The 22,036-nt window shown below is 39.8% G+C and overlaps 1 protein-coding gene across 1 annotated transcript in view; it reads right to left on the bottom strand.

Annotated features, from left to right (window-relative positions):
- Nucleotides 1-883: 883 nt before the first annotated feature.
- SNTB2 (syntrophin beta 2) overlaps nt 884-22,036 on the bottom strand; it is a 102,428-nt gene continuing 81,275 nt past the window's right edge. Inside the window, exons 5-7 of the mRNA XM_040633517.1 lie at nt 20,612-20,808; nt 10,841-11,025; nt 884-8,141 (exon numbers count right to left, since the gene is read on the bottom strand). Of these exons, the coding sequence (XP_040489451.1) occupies nt 8,049-8,141; nt 10,841-11,025; nt 20,612-20,808 (475 nt within the window). The 3' untranslated portion in view covers nt 884-8,048. The remainder of the gene's footprint in view (nt 8,142-10,840; nt 11,026-20,611; nt 20,809-22,036) is intronic.

The raw sequence follows: 22,036 nt of genomic DNA, 5'->3' as shown, positions 1-22,036 counted from the left end.
TCAGCTGATGCTGGCAGTGCGACACTTGTGGTGGACCTGAGCTTGGACCAGTGGGTCAGCACTGCTTAACCAATACAACCTGGTAAAATCAGACTTTACAAACGCCAGCATTCTAGGGCTCCTGCCAAGGAGTGGGTTCTTTGCAATTTTGTTAAGGAACCCTTGAGTAGGGGCCAAGAGGAGTGTGGAAGAAGAGGAATAAAAACTGAGTTCAGGTGAGTAACAGTTTGGAGAGGTAGGGCCAGGGCGAAAGTTCATGCAAAGTGAGTCACCAACACCGAATGAATGGAGCACTGATGATTCCTGATATGATTCCTGAGAAACCATCTCCCCTCCTCTGTGTGACTCAAAGTATACTAAAGCTCAGATGGATCCAGTGATTAAGCTCCTGTCACTGAAAGTCAGTGGTGGAACTAGAACCAAAACTAGGTTTTTAAGAGTTTGGACTTGCCTTACAGCTGCTTAAAAATGACACCAAAAGAGACTCAGGAGACATGACAACCGAACGCCACATGTGGTCCCGGATAGGATCCTGTGCCAGAAAGGAAAAGGGGATGTTGCTGGGACGACTGGCACCACGTGAATGGGGTCTGTGGCTTGGGTGGTAGTGTCGTGCCGGGGCTGATACCTGGGTGTGTGGGGGGGAGATGAACGTTGACCATGCAGGAGAGTGTCACTGTGTTTGGGAGGGACACACTGAGGATTGAAGGGTGAGAGAGGAACATGTCAGAGAAAGATAAGAGAGGATAACAGAACAAATGTAAAATGCTAACAACTGGGAAATTTGGGTGAAAAGGATGGATGTGGGAGATCTTTGTACTCATTGAAATTTTCCTGTAGGTTTGAAACCATTTAAACGTAAAAATACAAGAAAAAACACAAGTCTAAAAGCATTTTTTTATTTACAGTATAAAGGTTACAAAGGTATATATGTATTTATATATATAATACCCTTAAGTTACAAATTTTCATTGTAATGTACAATGCTGTATGTCGATGTGCAACTCAAGGGGAAGTGTTGTCTATGCATTTATATTTATAGAGTACACATAAAGCTTTTTTTAATTCTTAAGAACACACATACTGCCCTGTTTTATGCCGTAAGTTTTGATTTGGTAGCCTGGTGATACCAGAGGATTTGAGAACTAAATTTTAAACAACACTTAAAAAGAAGTCTTGTTTAAATACAGGGTTCTAAAAAGAAGAAAAAAACCAGAATATCACATATTTTGATTTCTTGTAGAAGTATTATTCTAGCTTTCTAAGACTTAATACTTAACAAAAATGAAAGTTGTGTGGAACAAAATACATACAAGGGGTATAGTCAGAATTTGCACAGATTAGCCAAAATAGGCCTTCGTAGGTAGTGGTTTGCCACATTATCTTCTGGAAGACCTTGGGTCTGGTACCAAAAGGGAAACAGACTCTTTGGGCACCAAGGTCTTATCATGCTGAACACATCCAACAGATTGTAAACATAATACTGGAGTCTTATGCTGGAGGAAAAAATACAAAACCCACACCTGGTCTTGTAATCAGAGTAGACTTGCTACAGGTGTGAAGGATATCGCTGAGATTGATGATTCTGTCAAACCCAAAACTTAGCTGAAATCACTTCCTCTCCCCCAAATTTTAGTAATTCACAAAACAGAGGTGAAAAACACAACTGATACCCTCTAGAACAGGACTATGAAGGAAAGCACTTCTGCCAACCTAGGAGGAACAGACACTTACACGACAATACTCATGTGCTTGTTCCGATAACATAGAATCATTAGCACCTGATTGTCAAAGGGTAGGTTTAAAGTAAAGGCCAACACACTGGAGGCAGGGCCTAATTTGTGTGCACTACTCCGGGATGCTGGAAAACAAAGGGGAAGGAGCCCATGTGACTATGAGCCCTGTGCCATTCTAATCACAGATGACTGAGGTACCTTCTGGGTATGATGCAGGGTGCTGCCTTAAAAGCTGACCCTAATAATAAACAGAAGGCAAGGTGGGTGGGAGGGGGCTGTCACTGTATGAAAATTATGGAAAAATTCAACTAGCCTCTCTTGTTTTCTTGTTTTCTCATTGAGTTTGAGTGTCAGAGTGTACTGGAGTAAGTGGAATTTTGCTAGGTTTAAAATATCTTCATTTTGACACACCATTACAAATATTCCTTTTACACGTATAAGGACTTTCAGCAAATGAGACGTTTGAAGGGTGTAAGTGTGGAAATGCATGCATCAGCACAATTTAGAAATAGGGGTAGATGAAATATACATTCAGCTTTGCTATTGATAGTTAAAAGAAGCATTTCTTTAAAGACTTTCCTGTTGATCCACTTTGGGCAACAGAGCTTAAGTTCTGTTGTTGTTGTGACTTTTTAAGTAATCTCCACACCCAACATGGGGCTCAAACTCACAATCCCAAGATTAAGAGTCGTATGCTCCACCAACTGAGCCAGTCCCCACTAAAGTGTAATTTTGCATTAAAAAAATTAAGCATAATAAAAAGACTGACCTGCTTAAATGTGCTTGGAGTTCTTTCATGTTGGCATGGACCAAAGACCGAGCACCATTTTGAACATTTTCCAGTCAGCCAGAGGAGCAGAACTGCAGAGGTACTTTGGTAACAAAGTATGAAGTGGTTAATTACTTAACCGCTGATTGACAGATGGCATGGTGTAACTGAGAAATAATGGATTATGTGCTACTTGAGGGCTGGAACTTTCTTTTGGACCCTTCAAAGTACCTGATCAATGCTTATTAGATGAAATAATACTTGAATTAATATGTCATTAATTAGCCTTGCAATTTCAGAATTCCTCTATGCCCCCAAAGAACCTTTTGTCTATTCATAAGAGACTTCTATCACTTTGGAAGAGGTGACAGAGCACTCAGGTTCCAAGGGTATAATATGTGACTGGGATAAAGAGGGACTCTAAAACAAAGCATCTGTGTCAATAGCATGGAGGTAACAAAACAACAGAACTGAGGAAGGTACCAGGAATCTACCAGGGTAGCTAATCTTACGATATAATAAAGTATCATTTCTCTATTATAGCTTTTTAGTTTCAACCAATCTATTTTGGAGCAATTCAAGGATTACAGTTCAGATGGTAGATTTTTGTTGAATATGGTCCAATGTTCATTAGAGAGCAAAGAATCATTTGCAAATGGCATTATTTATGAATTACATCAAATGTAGATTGACTTTTAAAACAAGTCTGCTTTGGTTCAGTTACCTCAAGTGGGAAGAATGGAGGTGGCAAGAGATGAAGCTCAAGTTTATCAATTTTGAAACAAAAGAAGAAATCTGGTTAAAATAGTTTGTTGAGTTAATACATAAAAACCATTTCTCCAGTTGGTAGTTTAGCTATTGCCAAAAAAAAAAAAAAAAAAGACAACAGATGTACGGGTGTGCTCTATCAACCTATTTTTGGTACCTTATTTTACTTGAAATTCTCTCCCTTGATAGAATGAACTTGTATCATTGATCTGTATTTTTTTTTTTAGAGAAATGGTTTCCAATCTGCCACTAAGCAGTCTACTGCTAGCGTAAATTTCACTTATCGTTACATGATAGGAGTAGCTATATTGCTCAAAAACACAGAATCCTGATATACAACATAATTATTCTATAACTGACTGTCATCACACATTTATTGTCTATACACCCAGTACAGGGAAGGAGACAGCGTTAAAAAAGGAGAAGGGGGAGAGATTGCTGCTGTCAGTTTTTAAAGACAGTATGTAGAAAGTAAAAAGAATTCTAGATTACCAAGCAATCTTGCGAGAAAAAGAACAGCAAATGGAAGATTCCTCTGGTTTCATCTTCAGGAGGGGAAAAAAAAGCCACAATAACAATTTAAATCTGACCGAAAGATTTCCAAACTCAAGACAGAATATAATATAATACCACCCGGCACATTATAGACCTGATAGAGATATACACACAAAAAGAGTGAATGTGATTATGGTCAAATTCAACTTAAGCTTAAAGTTTAAGCAGAATCCCAAATTTAAAGTCTCTTTTCCTTACACAGATATTTCATCTGATCAGAGGAATTTGTTTTGAGACCAAAGGGATCTAGCATTTCACTTCCTCATTAGCAATTGAAAAAAGATGACCTTTGGCTTTCTAACACCCCCTCCCTTCATTCGTGGCGTCAATGGTGGATGGCAGCAACGTGGAAATGAATGCTGGATATTTGGATAGTTTCAATATTATGTACAATCAATAGCTTATAACCAGTGAAAATAATAAGAACAAAGTTCAGCGTAAGTATCCAAGGTAAGATACAAAAAAAGCAGAGAAAGTGCTTAAGTCTACAGGTCTTCCCTGAAAGCTTCAAAAATGTTTAACTTTTAAGTAGGTAGGGCTTTTAATAGAATTTGCATAGCAGCTTACAATATGATTTGCATTAAAAATACGGAGATTCTTCCATGTTTTTGAAAACATACAAATGCATATAAATTAAAAAAGAAGACCTGGAGTTTCTCACAAATTAAAAAAAAAATCCATCATAACCTTTTCTCAAATGTGGTCACACTTTTGTCCATCAAAACCATTTACAGTGAAAACTTTTTCTAGGAGAAACAATCTTGTCCAGATTCCACACAGCTTAATTTTTTTTTTTTAAGAATAAATTTTGGTTTATTAGCTAAGTGCATTTAATTGGCTGAAAAAAACTTTGTTACCATTCTGCTTAGGAAGATAAATTAGGAAAACAAATAATCAGTGACAATTTAATCATTTGTTGGTTAGATTTTTCCACTTCTAAAAATACAAGAATTAAATAAATCAATCTCTCCTGCCATCTAATAATGTTCCATAACAAAGTTTGTGAGGGTACGGCTGATAAAAACAGGCACTACCAGACTTTACCTAGCCTAAAAAGTGCTAAAACATGGCTTTAAAATAGGTGAATGACATTTAAAGTAGTATTTCTGATTGCTTGTGTATGTCCCAATATTTAATCTGAAACTGTCTACTAGGTAGAGGAATTTATAGTTATAATTATCTAATAAATACTGTATAAACATACATTAAAGTATTTCTTCATATAAAATATTAGATACTAATTTCCAGGTAAGATTTGTGTGGTAACTTCAGGAAAGGGCTTACCTTTTTCAGAAAAAGAATAACTGAGCTTTTCTTTTCTTTTTCTTTCTTTCTTTCTCTCTTTCGAGAAGAAAGGGAGAAATTTTAGGAAATGAGGAGGAAGAATTTTCACACGCCAATTGGTTCCTTGTAGACATCTGTGTGGAATATGGAGAAGATGTCTAAGCCCCAGGTCTGGGGGGAATTGAGGGCACAGGAAGCGGGTCCATTGGGATGAGTGGAAACGAAACTTCTACACATGGAGGCCCACAACATTCTCAGCAATTTTTCTAATTCAAAATGAAAAAGAAATGACAAGTTAAGCTGTTCTATAAAAGGTGTGAAATACCCCAAATGCCCATTTTTAGTTCTCATTTGAAAATAATTTGTATTTTGGCATCTTAATACAAAATACATATTTATCAAGGCTGTCCTATTCATAAAAAGCACTTCATTTGTGGTTTGAAAATTCCACAAACACACTTAATTGAAGAACAAGCTGGTCACCCATGATTGGAAAGCTGTTGCTGTCACAGAAACAGCTTAAGGGCTCTTGCTCTCGGGAGTACTAGTGGTCAAAGGAAATCTCCCACACACTTTCATCTCACAGTAAGACTCAAAAGATTTTTAAAAACCCTATGAACCTTGGTGTTAAACATGACAGTCAAGCTTGAACAAAATGAGCCAAAATGGCTCACACGCTTTACCTTCTCCTGCTCACCCGTTCATCCCCTTTTTTAGAGATTTTTCTCATATAACTGATAAGCACGGGGGCTCAGAATTTTCCCCGGAAAATATTCTCAGTGGCTTAGCCTTTACACTAACCAAGAAAACCACAACCAAACGGCTTTGCTGCGAAGTCTGTGACTGCATTGTGCAACTTTTCAGGTTAATAATGCTCTCACTGCGAAGAGTGTCTAAGCTCCCTTATCTGAGGGTATTATGTGTTGAAATTCTGCTCCCAGAAATCATAGCTGGACCTTCAAGATATTTTTTTTCTTCCCTTGCAAATTTACTTCAGATGGAACCAAACATAGGTTTATGAATCTTTAAAACATAAAAAGTTCTTGAAAGACATATTCTAGTCTAGATTCCAATTTCCAGTTTGAAGTGGATCAAATCATTTATTTTTGGAACGGCAGCCACGGGAAGAACAGTTCTCTCCCCAGCCTCTGTATGTGGTTAATCTCACTGTACGAGGGGAAGGAGGACTGACTTATGGGCAGAAGAAAGACAGTGGGGTGACAGTGTCTAACTCAAACTCTCTGCTAATGAGTCTGCTCTTTCAAATGTCCCACCTAGGTCAGTCTGCACTCACACCAAATCGCTCATGTTCTGCATTTATGGTTGTGGGGTTTTTTTCCTCTCTATTTGGAGTGCCACCCTCTATTACCCTCCGAAGTGCTCACATCCTCTTATGGCACTCCTAATAAATCTAGTAAGTGAGAACTAGTCCTAGACATTTCAGATAACACCAAGAACATCCAAGTCAATATTACCTTTTCTTTCAGATCTGGGGACTGCAGTAATCTTGACATTTTATATAGCTATTATACTATTTTAAATGTTTTCAGATATATACCTCCTTCATAATTAGGAAAAACAAGCTGAGTGTGATTCTTTAATACCACAAAATCAGCAATCTTACTGCTACTAAGTCCTAATGATGACATCTGGCAATGCTTAGCCAAACCCAGGTAGCTGTTCGTGATCTCGTCACCTCGCCCACGGTAGAATGCATTACCAAGCTAACAGTGAGTCTTGAATTAGCAGCTGCCTGTCCATGCCACTCTCCTGCCACAAAGGGAGCTGACCAGGGCCAGGATCCAGCGTGGGCTCTCAAAGCCCAAAGCAACAGCACATGATGTTCGTGCTGAAGAGCTGGCTTTATAGAGCCTGCTTTTTAAACAAGCGGGCTCTCCACAAGATTTATCCTCCTCAGTGAGATCTGCCCACTAGAAAAGATACTCCTAAGGAAACCCATCTCAAAGACTATTCCTCAAAACTAAGATGGATGATCTCCCTGGAATGGCAGTGATATCCAGTTATTAAAATAGTGACTAATAAAGCTCCACTAACCCTAACCAAAGGCACATTTGGTAAGCAATAAAAAATGGCTTAGGCTAAAAAGAGGATTTTTTTTTTTTAAAGAAATCTTATCCCCTGGCTCCTACCAAAGAGAAATCAGAAAAATCTAAAACAAGCAAACCTCTTCTTTCAAATCAGTGGTTTCCAACTTGGTTGCCACCAGAAAGGGAGCGGAAGGCAAGGCAAATCAAATTTCGCAAGTTCTAAGTCCTAAAGGTAGCACTTATAAGTGGCAAAGCTTGTGATGCGGTGGGAAAGTGACAGCCAGGGTGGGATGCAGGAGAGCCAGGACAGATGGGAGATGCTTTGGTGTGCAATTCAAGGACTTCCTAGGGTGGAAGGATTAAGTGACAGTAAGCTCCAACAGCACGTACGACCTATCTGCAATGGCCAAGAAGCACAGGTGGCTGGAAACTGGCACCTGGGAAGAGACGGTTGAACTAAGCAAGATGTCAAGGCTAAGCTCGAAACAAGTCCTGTAGGAAGAAGAAAACGAAAACAACCCTTGAGTATTTGATTCTGCCCTAAAAAAGACAAAAAACAAAACAAAACAAAAACCCACAATGAGCCGTCCTTCTTCACAGGGGAAATAAACCTAGTGACTTAGAAACCACATTAGGAAACGAGACAATAAATCAACAGCTTCAGTCTGGAGCTTATTAGAGTCCTAGAATTTCTGGCCAAGGTAGCTCGTGAAAGGCAGGCTCTTCTTTAAACACGGTTACTGTTCAGCAGTGATCTGCAGGTCCTCATCAAGGCACTGTGCTGGAGGAGAGAGCAAAGAGCTTTCTTTTTGTGCTTTTTTTTTTTTTTTTTTTTGAGGTGGAAATACTTCTTGTGACATTCAAGACTCTTTTCTGATTCTGTGCTGCTCATACGAGCAGTCCCATGCGAGTGACTTTGGCTGACAAGAACGTGTGCAACACAAATACTATCGGCTTCGGACAAGAATGCAGGTCCATGGTCTGTGGAGAGAGCACACGGATTGTCACTACCATACACAGAAGCTTTCATAAACAGACACAAAATAAACGAATCTGGATGTGATGTTCTACTTTGTAGAAAGAATTTGGATTAAGAAGGTGCCAGATTTATGGAAACATCTCTCAGGAACTTAAAGCCACAAATGAAAAGTATACTCTGAAGTAAGGTCACTCCGCGTAGTAATGAAACACTAGTGTGAGCTTGCACATCACAATCAGAGACAAGTGGTGGGGTGCTGGGTTCCACTGTGCCTGCAGGAAGAACTAAACAGTAGAAGATGTAAAAGAAAGAGGAACACCCTATATGGAGACCATTAACTGTGATCGTATCCCCAGGGGGAATCACAGTGAACTCAGCTGAATGTGACTACGGATGCGTATGATTTTTGGTATCCCTCATAGGTTTGTGGTGGGAATGACAACTCCTGAGGCTAGTCAGGGGGCTAGTCATACCTTCCTAAACTCAGGCCTCTAATCTGGACAGCTGACACCAGGTAAACAAGGAGACCTGCCATCAGGCTGCGTGAGTCAAGTGATTTGTCAGTCATTGGCACTGATGCAGAAACCAGGAATAGGACATAGTAAACTATACCTTCTAAAGAAAAATACAACTTTATTCAAAATATAAATTACAGAGCACGAATTTCATCATTAAACTTTGTATATATTAAGTATAAGCAGGGACTAAAACCACATAGCCAGCAATAGTCTAACACCTGTCTTGCTAAATGACAACTGCTATTAATAACTGGTTAATTTAACAGAAGTTAATTTAACAGAAGCATTTAACTCTGTCTAATGCTTCAGGTTTTTTTTTTTTTTTAATATGTACATATCTTTATTTCCCAGCAAGGTCTCTTCCCAGAGATTAGATACAATGCTTAAATCCAAATGATTTTAAAGTGCTTATTGGATTCCTGAGGCCCTTGAAACACCACCTGATCTAATCAAAGAGCTTTGGGTGGGAAATCAGTGATTTGATGCTTCAGAGTACACTTCCTCTGGCCTTCTGAGGGATGTGTTTCCCACTTTTTTTTAAGTTTAAATTCAATTAATTAACATATGGTGTATTATTAGTTTTGGAGGTAGAGTTCAGTGATTCATCAGTCTTATACCCAGTGCCCATCGCATCATGTACCCTTCTCAATGTCCATCACCCAGTTACCCCACCTCTCATCCCCCTCCTCTCCAGCAACCCCCAGTTTGTTTCCCATGATTAAGAGTCTCTTATGGTTTGTCTCCCCCTCTGACCTCATCTTATTTTTCCCTCCCTTCCCCCATGATCCTCAGTTTTGTTTCTTAAATTCTACATATGAGTGAGATCATATGGTAATTGTCTTTCTCTGATTGACTTATTTCACTTAGCATAATACCCTCTAGTTCCATCCATGTTGTTGCAAATGGCTGCTTCAGGCTTTTGAAAAGCCCTGGTCCATGGCCCAACCATAGTTTCCTAAAGATTCATCATTTAAGATAAGACTTCTAGGGTGCCTGTGGCTCAGTCCGTTAAGCGTCTGCCTTCAGCTCAGGTCATGATCCCAGAGTCCTGGGATCAAGTCCCATATCAGGCTCCCCCTCAGTGAAGAGTCTGCTTTTCCCTCTGCTCCTCCCTCCCCTGCTCGTGTTTGCACTCTCTCTCTCTCTCTAGCAAATATAAATAAATAAAATATTTTTTAAAAATTAAAATAAGATTTCTAGGCATGATTTCTTATTTGGAGGTTATTATCTCTAAGATCTCTTTTAGTAATAAAATGTCAAGATTCTGTTTTACAAATTTCCACCTATGGTGATTGCGTCAACAGATATAATACTTCATGTGTAAGACTTCAACTACTGGCTCAAAACTGATATGACCGAAAAGGCATTATTTTACTCCTTTATCATAATTTATGATTTTTGAAGTTCACTTGACACAGTTCTGTGGTTCCCTAAGGGAAATCATGAATTCCTGCCGATCTTCCCTTTAAAAGGCAAGGAGATTAAAAAAAAAAAAAAATGGCTGTGTGGAGATAGCTCTGTATCTTTTTTTCCTGATTAGCAGAATTTCTTTGGCAACCAAGTCATTCTATTACTTTTAACTCATCTCAATCAACTACTAATAATAGCAATGGATAGAATTTATTAAAGTTTACCAGCTTTTGTATTTTATAGCTCATATTTGATAAAAGCCTATTTCTTAAAAGGGCTATCCATTTTTTCTTTCTACCATTCAACCAAAACTTTTTAAAAAGGAATGATTTCCTAATGTGGGGAAAAGAAAAACACAGACACACACACACACACACACACACACACACAAGTCCCAAACCCAAACCCAATACACTTTGAAAACTGAAGAACAATTTCCTGACTCCAACTGGACTATCAGTCCATAATTTTCTTTTCTTTTTTTTTTTAAATTATTTATTTATTTATTTATGTGACAGAGAGACAGCCAGCAAGAGAGGGAACACAAGCAGGGGGAGTGGGAGAGGAGGAAGCAGGCTGCCAGCCAAGGAGCCCGATGTGGGACTCAATCCCGGAACGCCGGGATCATGCCCTGAGCCGAAGGCAGACGCTTAACAACTGCGCCACCCAGGCGCCCCTCAGTCCATAATTTTCTATACAAAAGGTAAGAAGCAATGGGAAAGAAAGAAAGAAAATACCTATTAGAGTAACATGGTTTTCAGAAATACTCTTACCAGTTCTCCCTCAGGACCACCAAAATCCAGATACAGATTTCTGATGCCATCATCAGCAGACATTTTCAGCCTTTCAAAGGGGTAGCGGTACAATATGCTGCTGGAACCTCCATTTTCCTTGGAGATAGTGAACCCATTTTCATAGTGCACAGTGAATCTTACTTCTTGGCCATTTAGCGTGCAGCCTGTTGAAGACAAGCAAAAAGCATCATTATAAAAGTTACTACTTCAGGGGCACCTGGGTGGCTCAGTCAGTTAAATGGCTGCCTTTGGCTCAGATCATGATCCTGGGGTCCTGGGATCAAGCCCCATGTCAGGCCCCCTGCTTATCAGAGGAGTCTGCTTCTCCCACTCCCCCTGTTCATGCTCTCTCACTCTCTCTCTCTTAAGTGAATAAGTAAAATTTTTAAAAAATTAAAAATAGAGTTACTACTTCTGTTATCAAGTAGAAAAGGATTCTTCCGACTTCAACAAAGGAAAAAGAATCTTTTTTTGAGAACGTGTGATACCTAACTTATTTGAAACTCCCTGAAGTTTTGTTCTGGTTGCTTGGGTCAACATCTTGATTGAGATGAGAAAGAGATGACCGTAACTCTCCATGACATCTGATCTGGTTCAATTCAATTCAGCGAGTATCAATTAAACACTTGTGCTGGCAGTAGACCGTGCGTGGTACTGGAGAGGTAAGAGGCATGGTCCCCCCTCTCAAGGACTTCATAAATGAATAAAGAATAGGTCAAATTGGATAGGCAGTGAAGTAGAGAAAGGTTTCGAGTGGGCAAGAAGAAAGAACAACCAAAGGAGAGAAGGCAGAGATGCCTTTTAGGGGCAGTCACATGGTCTGGTTGGTATTTGGGAAGAGGATAAAGATAATGCTTATTATCAAAGGTAAAGGCTACAGTTAGCAAAAGTCACACTGTCAGTCCTAGCAAAGATAAAATTCAAAGGATTGATCTGAATTGATAGGAAAAAAAACCCTTTGATCAATAAGACCGACACTTGTCTTTTCACAAGACTGGTGAAGTTTCTGTTCCACTAACATCTGACCGCGGTTTTGTTGTTTTTGTTTTTTTGTTTTTTTTTTAAAGATTTTATTTATTTATTCATTCGACAGAGACAGAGACAGCCAGCGAGAGAGGGAACCCAAGCAGGGGGAGTGGGAGAGGAAGAAGCAGGCTCATAGCGGAGGAAGGTTTGTTGTTAGTACAGGGGCTACAAAGTGTGAGGCCCTCTGAGATCTGGGAATCAACGCAGCCCTTTGAGAGATGAACTTCAAATCACCTAAACGATCAGAGTCACGCTATGCCTGGTCACAAAAAGTAGCTTCCAAACAAGCAAGTCCTCCTATCCAGACTAATCAATGTATTCTTCCACTGCACTTGCAAAAACATTCAATTAGTTAAGATAGCTCTGTGTTTAAGAAATAAGGAAAAAGAATCACAGACAAATATTGGCAGTGTCCCTTCTCAGGGCTACTCAAAGAAGAGAATTTTGGACAAAAGACTTTGAATATTAGTTATCCTCAGAAAAAAAAAAACCCTCAGGGGGAAACATGTAGAAAGTAATTCATTGCAATAATCTCTGAATAAATGGCTAAGCTTTTGGAGGAAGAACAGATAGATCCCAATCAAAGCAACTAGGGTACAGTTTTCAAGAGAATTTTATTCTATTAACATCCCTGAAGCTATAGCATAGTCAAGGGTAGTAAGATCTGATGAGAAGAGAGGGGTCAGTTCTAGTCTAGAAAAGAAAAGCTCAAAGAAAAAGGATTTGCTCAAGTTCTTGAAACACTGGCTGGAGAAGGTGCAATGCAGGTGGGCGAGTATTTCTGCCTGCAGGTGAGTCTCTAGTGGGGCTAGATCAGGTGAGTGCAGCCAGCAAAGGCAAGCCATTAACCCCATAAGAGCTTGCCATAAGCGAAGTTTCCTGAAGATTCTGTTTAGGATTGTTCCCCCCAAGAGGGAAGGAAAGGAAAGCAAATGTAGTGTATGTGTGTGTTACTTCAGAAAAAACAGGGGCGCCTGGGGGGCTCAGTCGGTTAAGCATCTGCCTTCGGCTCAGGTCATGAATTCAGGGTTCCTAGATCGGGTCCCATGGCGAGCTCCCTGTTTAGCAGGGAGTCTGTTTCTGCCTTTCCCCTAACTCGTGCTCTCGCTCTCTCTCTCAAATACATTTTAAAAATTAAAAAAAAAGACAACAGAATATTGTTTATGATTATCTCAACCATGAAAGGAAGAAGTAAAAGTGACACTAAATACATCTGGGTTTAGAAGTGAGTTTGTTTTCATTTAAAACTTGTAATTAATACCAGATAATTTTGAGAGCAATGTTGTGCCTAATAGTTGTAGTTAATGGCTTCTCCCCAAATGGTAGGTAAAAATAGTTGAGGCAATGGTGCCTAAGTACCCTGGCATCTCTCATCCTCAGAGGGTGTCAGGAGTAGTGCACCAAAGAGCAAAAAGCCTCTGACTGTGATTTAATGTGTGTGTGTGTCTGCGTGTGTGTATGCGGGGGGGGGGGGGGGGGGGGGGGGGGGGGGGGGGGGGGGGGGGGGGGGGGGGGGGGGGGTGGAGGGCAGGGAGCTGTGCTAAGTGGCCCTATTCTGATGGGACAGGATCTGGGACTTATTAGCGAAGCTCTGGGCTACTCCAGGTGGCTTAAACTAAAATCCTTTTGTGGGCTATAAATCCACTATGCACCTCAATTTATAGTAAGTCAGTAAAAAATGTAATGTGCTGATTTTACTTAACAGGGCTTTTATCAGAAATAAAAAAAGACACAACAGCAGCATTCAAGGACAATCAAAGAACATCAAATATTGAAGTTTAAAAGACAGAAAAAAACTACGGTTTTTGAGGTAATCGAGGGAGGAAGATAAACATTCAGCACCCAGCAGGGGGGGGGGGGCTGGCTTTGTGTTCCTTTTGGAGGGTTCAATGTGGGTTTATGGTGTTCAGAGCTCAAGTTAGGGGAAGCAAATTCATGAGCCTGGCCCCAGAATAATCAGAAAACATACATGAAGTCCAGTGGAGTTGTGAATTATGTCTTAGTTTTGTTTCTTCATTAAATCATTTATTCCTATTTTTTAAATTCTCTGCTCTTACAGGGCAGCAGGGATGACAGATGGGTTATCACATACAATATACACTGGAGAAATCATTGTTTTGTTTTGTTTTTAAGATTTATTTATTTTAGAGAAAAAGAGAGAGAGAAAGCAGGGGGAGGGGCAGAGGGAAAAAGAGACAAAGAATTTCAAGCAGACTCCCCCCCATTGAGCATGAAGCCCAACATGGGGCTCAGTCTCAAGACCCTGAGATCATGATCTGAGCTGAAAGAGTTGGACACACTCACCCGACTGAGCCACCCAGGTGCCCCGAGAAAGCACTGTTTTGAGCACTTATTATGTGCCAGACACATAGTTACATGTTACATTATGTGTTAGGTGCTGGGAGATACAGAGTTAAATAAAAGATGCTTCCTATTCAGACAAGTGAGAGAGAAAGAAAAGGAAATATGGATACAGAAGAATGAACTAGGTCCTTATGCTAGGGAAATGGACAAGACACTATGGGAAGACAGAGGAGAGGCGAGTAGAATAATTCTGGAGAACTGAAAAAGGCTTAATTAGAGGTGCTAATTCACTGGGGCTTAAGTAACAATGACAAGCATAACAATGGCCACTTTGTTGAGTGTATACTATATACCAGAATTAGTTAATTGTGACATTTTAACTCATCTAAAAATCTAATAAACTCTCAGGGTTTTTTGGAAAATTTTATTACCATGAAATATGTAAAACAGACACTCATCTCTTCTCTAAGTTCATCTCATCCCTGAGACTTAATTCATAACCCACCCACAACCTGGAATAGATGTCAGGGACAAGGTGGTGATCAGGGATGGGGTGAGAGGAGGTGGGGGAAAGGCTGACATGTGTACCAACCGCCTAAAACAGGGAATCTCCAGTTTACCACATGTACTCTCATTCAAGCTCAATCATTCTGATCAAAGTTCTCTGAGGAGAATCTCCCTCTATTATTAATAATCTGCATTAGAAAATTCTCTGACTTCATGCTTAAGGTTAAATTATTACACTCAAGTATTATTATTATTATTATTTTTTTTTTTGAGAGAGAGAGAGTATGGGCGCATGTCGGTGGGGGGGAGGGGGAGAGGGAGAGAGAGAGAATCTTAAGCAGACTCCACACCCAGCATAGAACCCATCATGGGGCTTGATCTCATGACCCTGATATCATGACTTGAGCCAAAATCAAGAGTCAGACGCTCAAAGTGCCTTTGGCTCAGGTCATGATCTCAGGGTCCTGGGATCGAGTCCTGCATCAGGCTCCCTGCTCAGAGGGAAGTCTGCTTCTCCCTCTCCCTCTGCCACTCCCCCCCAACTTGTGGACACTCTCTCTCTTACTCTCTCAAATAAATAAATAAAATCTTAAAAAAAAAAAAAGTCAGATGAACAACCGACTGAGCCACCCAGGAGCCCCTCAACATTTCCCTGTAAACTAGATCTCCCCCATTAACGTTTTTAGATGTTCAAATCTCTTATTATTAGAAGAAAAGCTATTACTCAACTCCTCACCTTCCCTCTTTCTCTCCCTCTTTTTAAAAAGATTTTATTTTTAAGTACTCTCTATATGCAATGTGGGGCTCAAACTTACAACCCTGAGATCAGGAACTGATCTCTACCGACTGAGCTAGCCAGAAGCCCCCCTCTTTGTTTTTTAAAGGAGGTGTCTTTAGTCAGTTTATCTCTGTTTCACTTCCCATCCAATCCTCAGCCCTCTGCAGTCTGCCATAGCCATCACACCACTGAGCGTCTTTCCCCAAGGGCACCAAAAATTATCTCCATGTTGCTGAATCCAACCAGCTTCTTCAGCTCTGGTCTTGATACTTGTAAGTATTCCTTGTCAGCTGTCTACCCAGTTTCTATTTCTCCATTCTTCATTTACAGCCAAACCCCAATTTTATTCAAGTTTCCACATTCTTTCCTCATGTGTTTCAAAGAAGGATGATCTCAACTTCAAGGATAGATAGCCCCTGAGCCAATCAGAGCATGGCTTTCCCCTCGTGACTGCTGTTGGTCCAGAGTATACACATGAACCAAACTGGCTCAATCAGATTTAAAAGAAATACAATTGGGAAGGGAAGACCAACCTTCAGCTTTTATTCTTTTCTTTTCTTTTTAAGATTTTATTTATTTATTTGTCAGGGACAGAGAGAGCACAAGCAGGGGAGCGGCAGGCAGAGGGAGAAGCAGGCTCCCCGCTGAGCAGGGAGAGTGATGTGGGACTCGATCCCAGGACCCCAGGATCATGACCTAAGCTGAAAGCAGAAGCTTAACCGACTGAGCCACCCAAGCTCTTTCTTCTTGCTTTTTCTTTTATGTAGATAATACAAGTCTATCAAGTATAATGAAAGGGCTGATCGCATATGCCCAGGGTTACAAAGAACATGGCACTATGTTCCTTTTTTTTTTTTTTTAAAGATTTATTTATTTATTTGACAGAGATAGAGACAGCCAGCGAGAGAGGGAACACAAGCAGGGGGAGTGGGAGAGGAAGAAGCAGGCTCATAGCGGAGGAGCCTGATGTGGGGCTCGATCCCACAACACCGGGATCACGCCCTGAGCCGAAGGCAGACGCTTAACCACTGTGCCACCCAGGTGCCCCCGGCACTATGTTCCTTTCTTACAGCTATTTGGTCAAAGGCGTGAAGTAGGTCTTACTTATTTTTATTTCTCTCATTACAAAGGACAGCATTTTGTAAGTAATAAGACAATAAATATTTGTCGATTTAATGGATTAAGAGAAACTGATACTGTATATGTCCTCTAGGACTTTAATCTGGGCATAGGAATGAGTCATTTAGAGGGGAAAAATAAGGGGCTTAAGGCACTGGTTTTGAGTCAGAAAAGACCCAATTCAAGCCCTCGCCACATTAATCCCAGTTCTTTCATCTTAAAAATAGAGGTAATAAAACTTGGCTTCGAAGTGTGTGTGTTAGGGTCAGAGGAAACATGCATTCAATCTATGACTTATAACAACCCTGATAAGCACTCATTATTCCTTCTGCTTCTGTCCGTCCTACTTCAAAGGCAGGGGCTATGCCTACCGTATCTATTTTAGTATAGCCAGTAAAACTACAGAGTTTATACTCAATCCATATTTGCCCAGTAGATGAATAAAAAATCAAGAGAATTTTACAAAATAGAGAACATGGTAAGAGCAAATTCTTTCGTCATATATGCTAACAACATAAATACTTTAAAATGCTCATTTTTCTTCTCCTCTTGCAGATTTTCTACATATTTAGTAATGTAACTCCTCCTATATCTACCACTGCTTAGTCTTTTAACACCAAAACTACAGAAATTCAAAGTATTCATAAAGTTCTTGTTTGATTCAAAAATTGTAATAGTTTGGGTAATCAGTATGATGAAATTAGCCTTTAAAAGCACACTTATTAAAGTTCAAGCAATTATATACATATATGTATTTTCACATTTTGAATTCCTGTGACAAATGGAAAATGGTTTTATATACTAAAGGGAATTAACTGCATTATCTGCCTAGTGATGTTGAGGTTCACATTTGCTAAAAGGAAAAAGTTCTTGTGTACTAGAAGGATCACGGATCAATTCTACTGTAAACTAATAAAGGTTTAAAATTAAATGAACATTATGAAGTTCACATATTGTGTTCAATAGCAAAATCTTACAGGTAGTCACTGAAATTTTTCTAAATGAGTAAACTATACAAAAATAAATAAATAAATGAGTAAACCATAACCAAAACACGTAAGAGACAAAGAAACAGAGCTGAAATGATTTCTTCTTGTCAACTTCCTAATGTTCTTTAGGCCACGGATATCTGAATAGGTAGTACAATGTGCCATAATTAGTTTTAAATAAACCTTTCTGAATTGCCCAACAATTTAACACAAAGTGGTAACGTGCATCTGAAGGACATGCTTGCTTGTGTATGTATGTGTGTATCTATGCGAATGTGTATCTATGCGAAGACATAGTAGATCAGGGGCGCCTGGTGGCTCAGTAGTTAAATGTCTGTCTTCGGCCCAGGGCGTGATCCCAGGATCCTGGGATCAAGCCCCGCATTGGGCTCCCTGCTCCCCTGGGAGCTTGCTTCTTCCTCTCCCACTCCCCCTCCTTGTGTTCCCTCTCTCAATGGCTGTCTCTCTCTCTGTCAAATAAATAAATAAAATCTTAAAAAAAAAAAGTCCTAGTAGATTTGGAGCACGTACACACACACACAAACACATTTTAAAGGAATTCTGGCTCTCATCAAGCAGTTTACCTTCAGCCAGTTTAATACATGTGACACAGTTCTAAATACAAAGTAAGTGATTAGTAAGTACATCATTTGATCTGAATTCTGGAAATGAAAGTATTACGAAGGTAATATTAAACTACAGCTGTATATGGGAATGAGAAAGTTCAAAACTAGCAAAAAATACGTTTGTCTATTTTAAAGTATTAGGACCCAACCAATCCTTTTTCTCTCTCCCCTCAAGCCATCTGTACTGAAACAACTGTGAGCCAGGGACTGGACAGAGTTTTGTTTCCTGCCAGAAGTTCAGATGCCAGACACCAAAGCAACGACACGAAACTAAAAAATGTTAAAAAAATCTAAGTTGCGTTCTTTCTTTTGGGAAACATCTCTCTCTGGATTCTTTTTTTTTTTTTTTTAAGATTTTATTTAATTATTTGAGAGAGAGACAGCATGAGCAGGGGGGACAGGCAGAGGGAGAGGGAGAAGCAGACTCTCCACTGAGCAGGGAGCCTGATGTAGGGCTTGACCCAAGCACCCTGGGATCATGACCTGACCCAAAGGCAGACGCTTAATCATCTGAGCCACCCAGGCAGCCTTCTCTCTGGATTCTTAAAGAAGATATGGTGATCCCAGATGCCAGGAAAGGGCCTAAAGAATTTCTTGGGCTCCCCAAGGGAACACAGAGCACTGCAGACCTTCACATTGAGGACACAACACAGAAAGCACGTTATGTGGCCAAGACTAAAACCAGAGCCCTGCAGCCCTTAATGTGGTCACCAACCACTATATAGAGAAAACGGTTGGGAAATACACAAGTAAGAAAGACAGTGTGGATGTGGTGGCTTTGGTCAAAATCCGAGGTGGGGCCTTACTGGTTATTGGTGTCATTGCTTGAATCATCACTGTGGTTGTAAGGAAAATATCAAGCAATTACTAAAGAGCTGAAGAATTATGTCATTTTGACAACATTTAAAAAACTGTCCCTCTGCCAGTGTTAGAAGATGACCCATGCAAATGCTGCCTATGCAATTCTAAAGCCTTGGAGGGCCCTCCCTTTCCAAAAGCAATGCAAAGAAAGATAAATTACAAGACGTTCTGCCCTTTGAACATCTTCTCTTTTTATACAACTCTATAAAACTGTTTATAAAATAAAATACATAGAAAACAGGAGCAAAATTAAGTAAACTGATTTGGAACCAAGATAATCGAATTAATTCAAGCCACATTTGAAACTCTGTGTCTTCGGGGCACCTGGGTGGCTCAGTTGGTTGAGCGTCTGCCTTCGCCTCAGGTTATGATCTCAGGGTCCTGGTATTGAGCCCTGCATCGGGCTCCCTGCTCAGTGGAGAGCCTGCTTGTCCCTCTCCCTCTGCCCTTCCCCCAGCTCATGCTCTCTCTCTGTCTCCAATAAATAAATAATCTTAAAAAAAAAAAAGAAACTCTGTGTCTTCATTTTGATTATTCTTTGCTCTTGTTAAACTGGAAAGCAATCTGGAAATACCTATACATACATATACATGTACAGACACACAAATATATACAAATGAAACCATATAGACCAGCCACAAGAGGGCGCTGCAACAGTGAAAAGACACCACCAGGCTTCTTTCCTTCAGATGCTTATTTCACTAAGTACTGGGCACACATTTTCAAACTTTTCAAACTCAAAATTCCTTATTTTTCTGTAGACATAAGCCTTGCCAGAAGCCCATATTTTAAGGGTGTTTATCCAGATCTTAGGCTCTAAATCTTCTGAACTAGAGGGTTAGTGCATTTAGTATTTAGTAAATGAGTTGTTATACTATCACATACAGATTAAAACGATGAACAGCAAAACTGCCATGTTGTACATAGGGTGTTATGAAGTAGCCATAGACAAGGTTTAGGAAAACTTTACTAACGAAACAGAAAAACCAGGTTTCTTCCACCATGATCACATTAAGATGCCATATTTTAGAATATTTTTGAGTCTGGCCCATACGATAATGGATTTTACTTTATTATTCTTTTTAAAGATTTTTAAAAAGACTTTATTTATTCACTTGATATATATAGAGAGAGCATAAGCAAGGGGAGTGGCAGGCAGAGGGAGAGGCAGACTCCTGCCGAGCAGGGAGTCCAATGCGGGGCTCGATCCCAGGACCCTGGAATCATGACCCTAGTGGAAGGCAGATGCTCAATCAACTGAGCCACCCAGGTGCCCCTTTCTATTAAGATTTATTTATTTTAGAGAGAGAGAGAGGGCATGAATGGGAGGGGCAGAGGGAGAATCCCAAGCAGGCTCCACACCCAGCGCAGAGCCTGACATGGGGCTCGATCTTAGGACCCTGAGATCATGACCTGGGCTGAAATCAAGAGTTGGATGCTCAACCAAATGAGCCACCCAGACATCCCTGGTTTTTACTTTAAAACAAAGTATAACATTTCCATTTAATTCCTATTAGAAATGGTATGTCAGGATCTATACCTAGAGAGACTTCCTTAATTAGTTCAGCAGCAGCATGGCAACCCTGAACAAGTATCCTGGTCCAGGTTGACAGATCCCGATGCGTCTCCACCCTGAAGAGATGCATCTCGATGCCCTGCCGAGAGCCTGTTCTGGTAGCAAACGTTAGGTCAGATCCAAGTGAGGGTGATCGACATCCGGAGCCAGAATGAACCAACCTAGGACCACAAAGACGACAAAGATCAAAAGTAATCAATGTACTGGTATAGGAAAATGTCAGCCATTTATGCTGATAAGTAAGCAGAAAGTTATAAAAGCCATCTGCAGTTTTTGAAAAAGTACATTTCAAAACAATATTATAGTTTTTGAAGTATATACCATTCTGTTTTCCCATAAAATGACCCCTTGAGTCACAGGCAGAACACTGGGCTGGATGAGCTAAGGCCCAATTTTCTATTGGCTTTTTTATGCTCTCGAAAAGGCTGTGCATGTAAAAAAAAAAAAAAAAAGGTTCAATTTTGATAAAGAAGTGTTAAGTCCACACAAATGAACATCCTCCCCTATCATCAACATCACTCACTAGATGGTACTTTTTTTTTTCCTACCAAGAATGAACCTACAATGACACATCATAATCACTCAAAGTCCATAGTTTACTTTAGGGGTCACTCTTGGTGTTGTACATTCTGTAAGGTTTGGACAAATGTGTAATGATATATCCATCATTATAATATACAAATGCCCTAAAAAATTCTCTTTGCTCTGCTTATTCATTCCCTGCCCTTCCTCCTGGCAACCACTTATCTGTATACCTTTTACTTCCTTTTCTTAACTTATTGCATTAGCAAGGATTGCTGGTATGATGTTGAAAAGGAATGGCATCCTTTTCAGGTCATCCTTGCCTTGTTCCTGATCTTAATGGGAAAGCTTTGTGCTTCTCACTATTAAGCATGATATTAGCAATAGATTTTTTTGTAGCTAGTCTTTATCAAGTTGAGAATGTTCCTCCTCTATTACTAGTTTACTTTTTTTTTAATCATAAATAGGTGTTAGAATTTGTCAAAATTTCTGCATCTCTTGATAGATTCATATGATTTTTCTTGTTTAGCTTGTTGATGGGATGGATTACATTAATTGATTTTCGAATACTGAACCAGCCTTGCATATCTGGGATAAATCCCACTTGGTCATGGTATATAATTCTTATTATACTTTTTGGATTTGATTTGCTAATACTTTGTTGAGGACTTTTGCATTTATACTCATGAGAGATATTTGTGTACAGTTTTCTTATAATGTCTTTGTTTGGTGTTGGTATTAGAAAGTATTGCCTCTGCTTCTACCCTCTGAAAGAGACTGTAGGGAATTTCTTCCTTAAATGTTTGGTAGAATTCACCAACGAACCCATCTAGGCCTGGTGCTTTCTTTTGGAAGACCTTACACTTT

This window comes from Ursus maritimus, unplaced genomic scaffold (assembly GCF_017311325.1).
Source record: "Ursus maritimus isolate PB19 unplaced genomic scaffold, ASM1731132v1 scaffold_19, whole genome shotgun sequence".
NCBI classification, from domain to species: Eukaryota; Metazoa; Chordata; class Mammalia; order Carnivora; family Ursidae; genus Ursus; species Ursus maritimus.
Note: the sequence above shows the minus strand (reverse complement) of the source record. Positions and strands in the feature narration are given on the sequence as shown.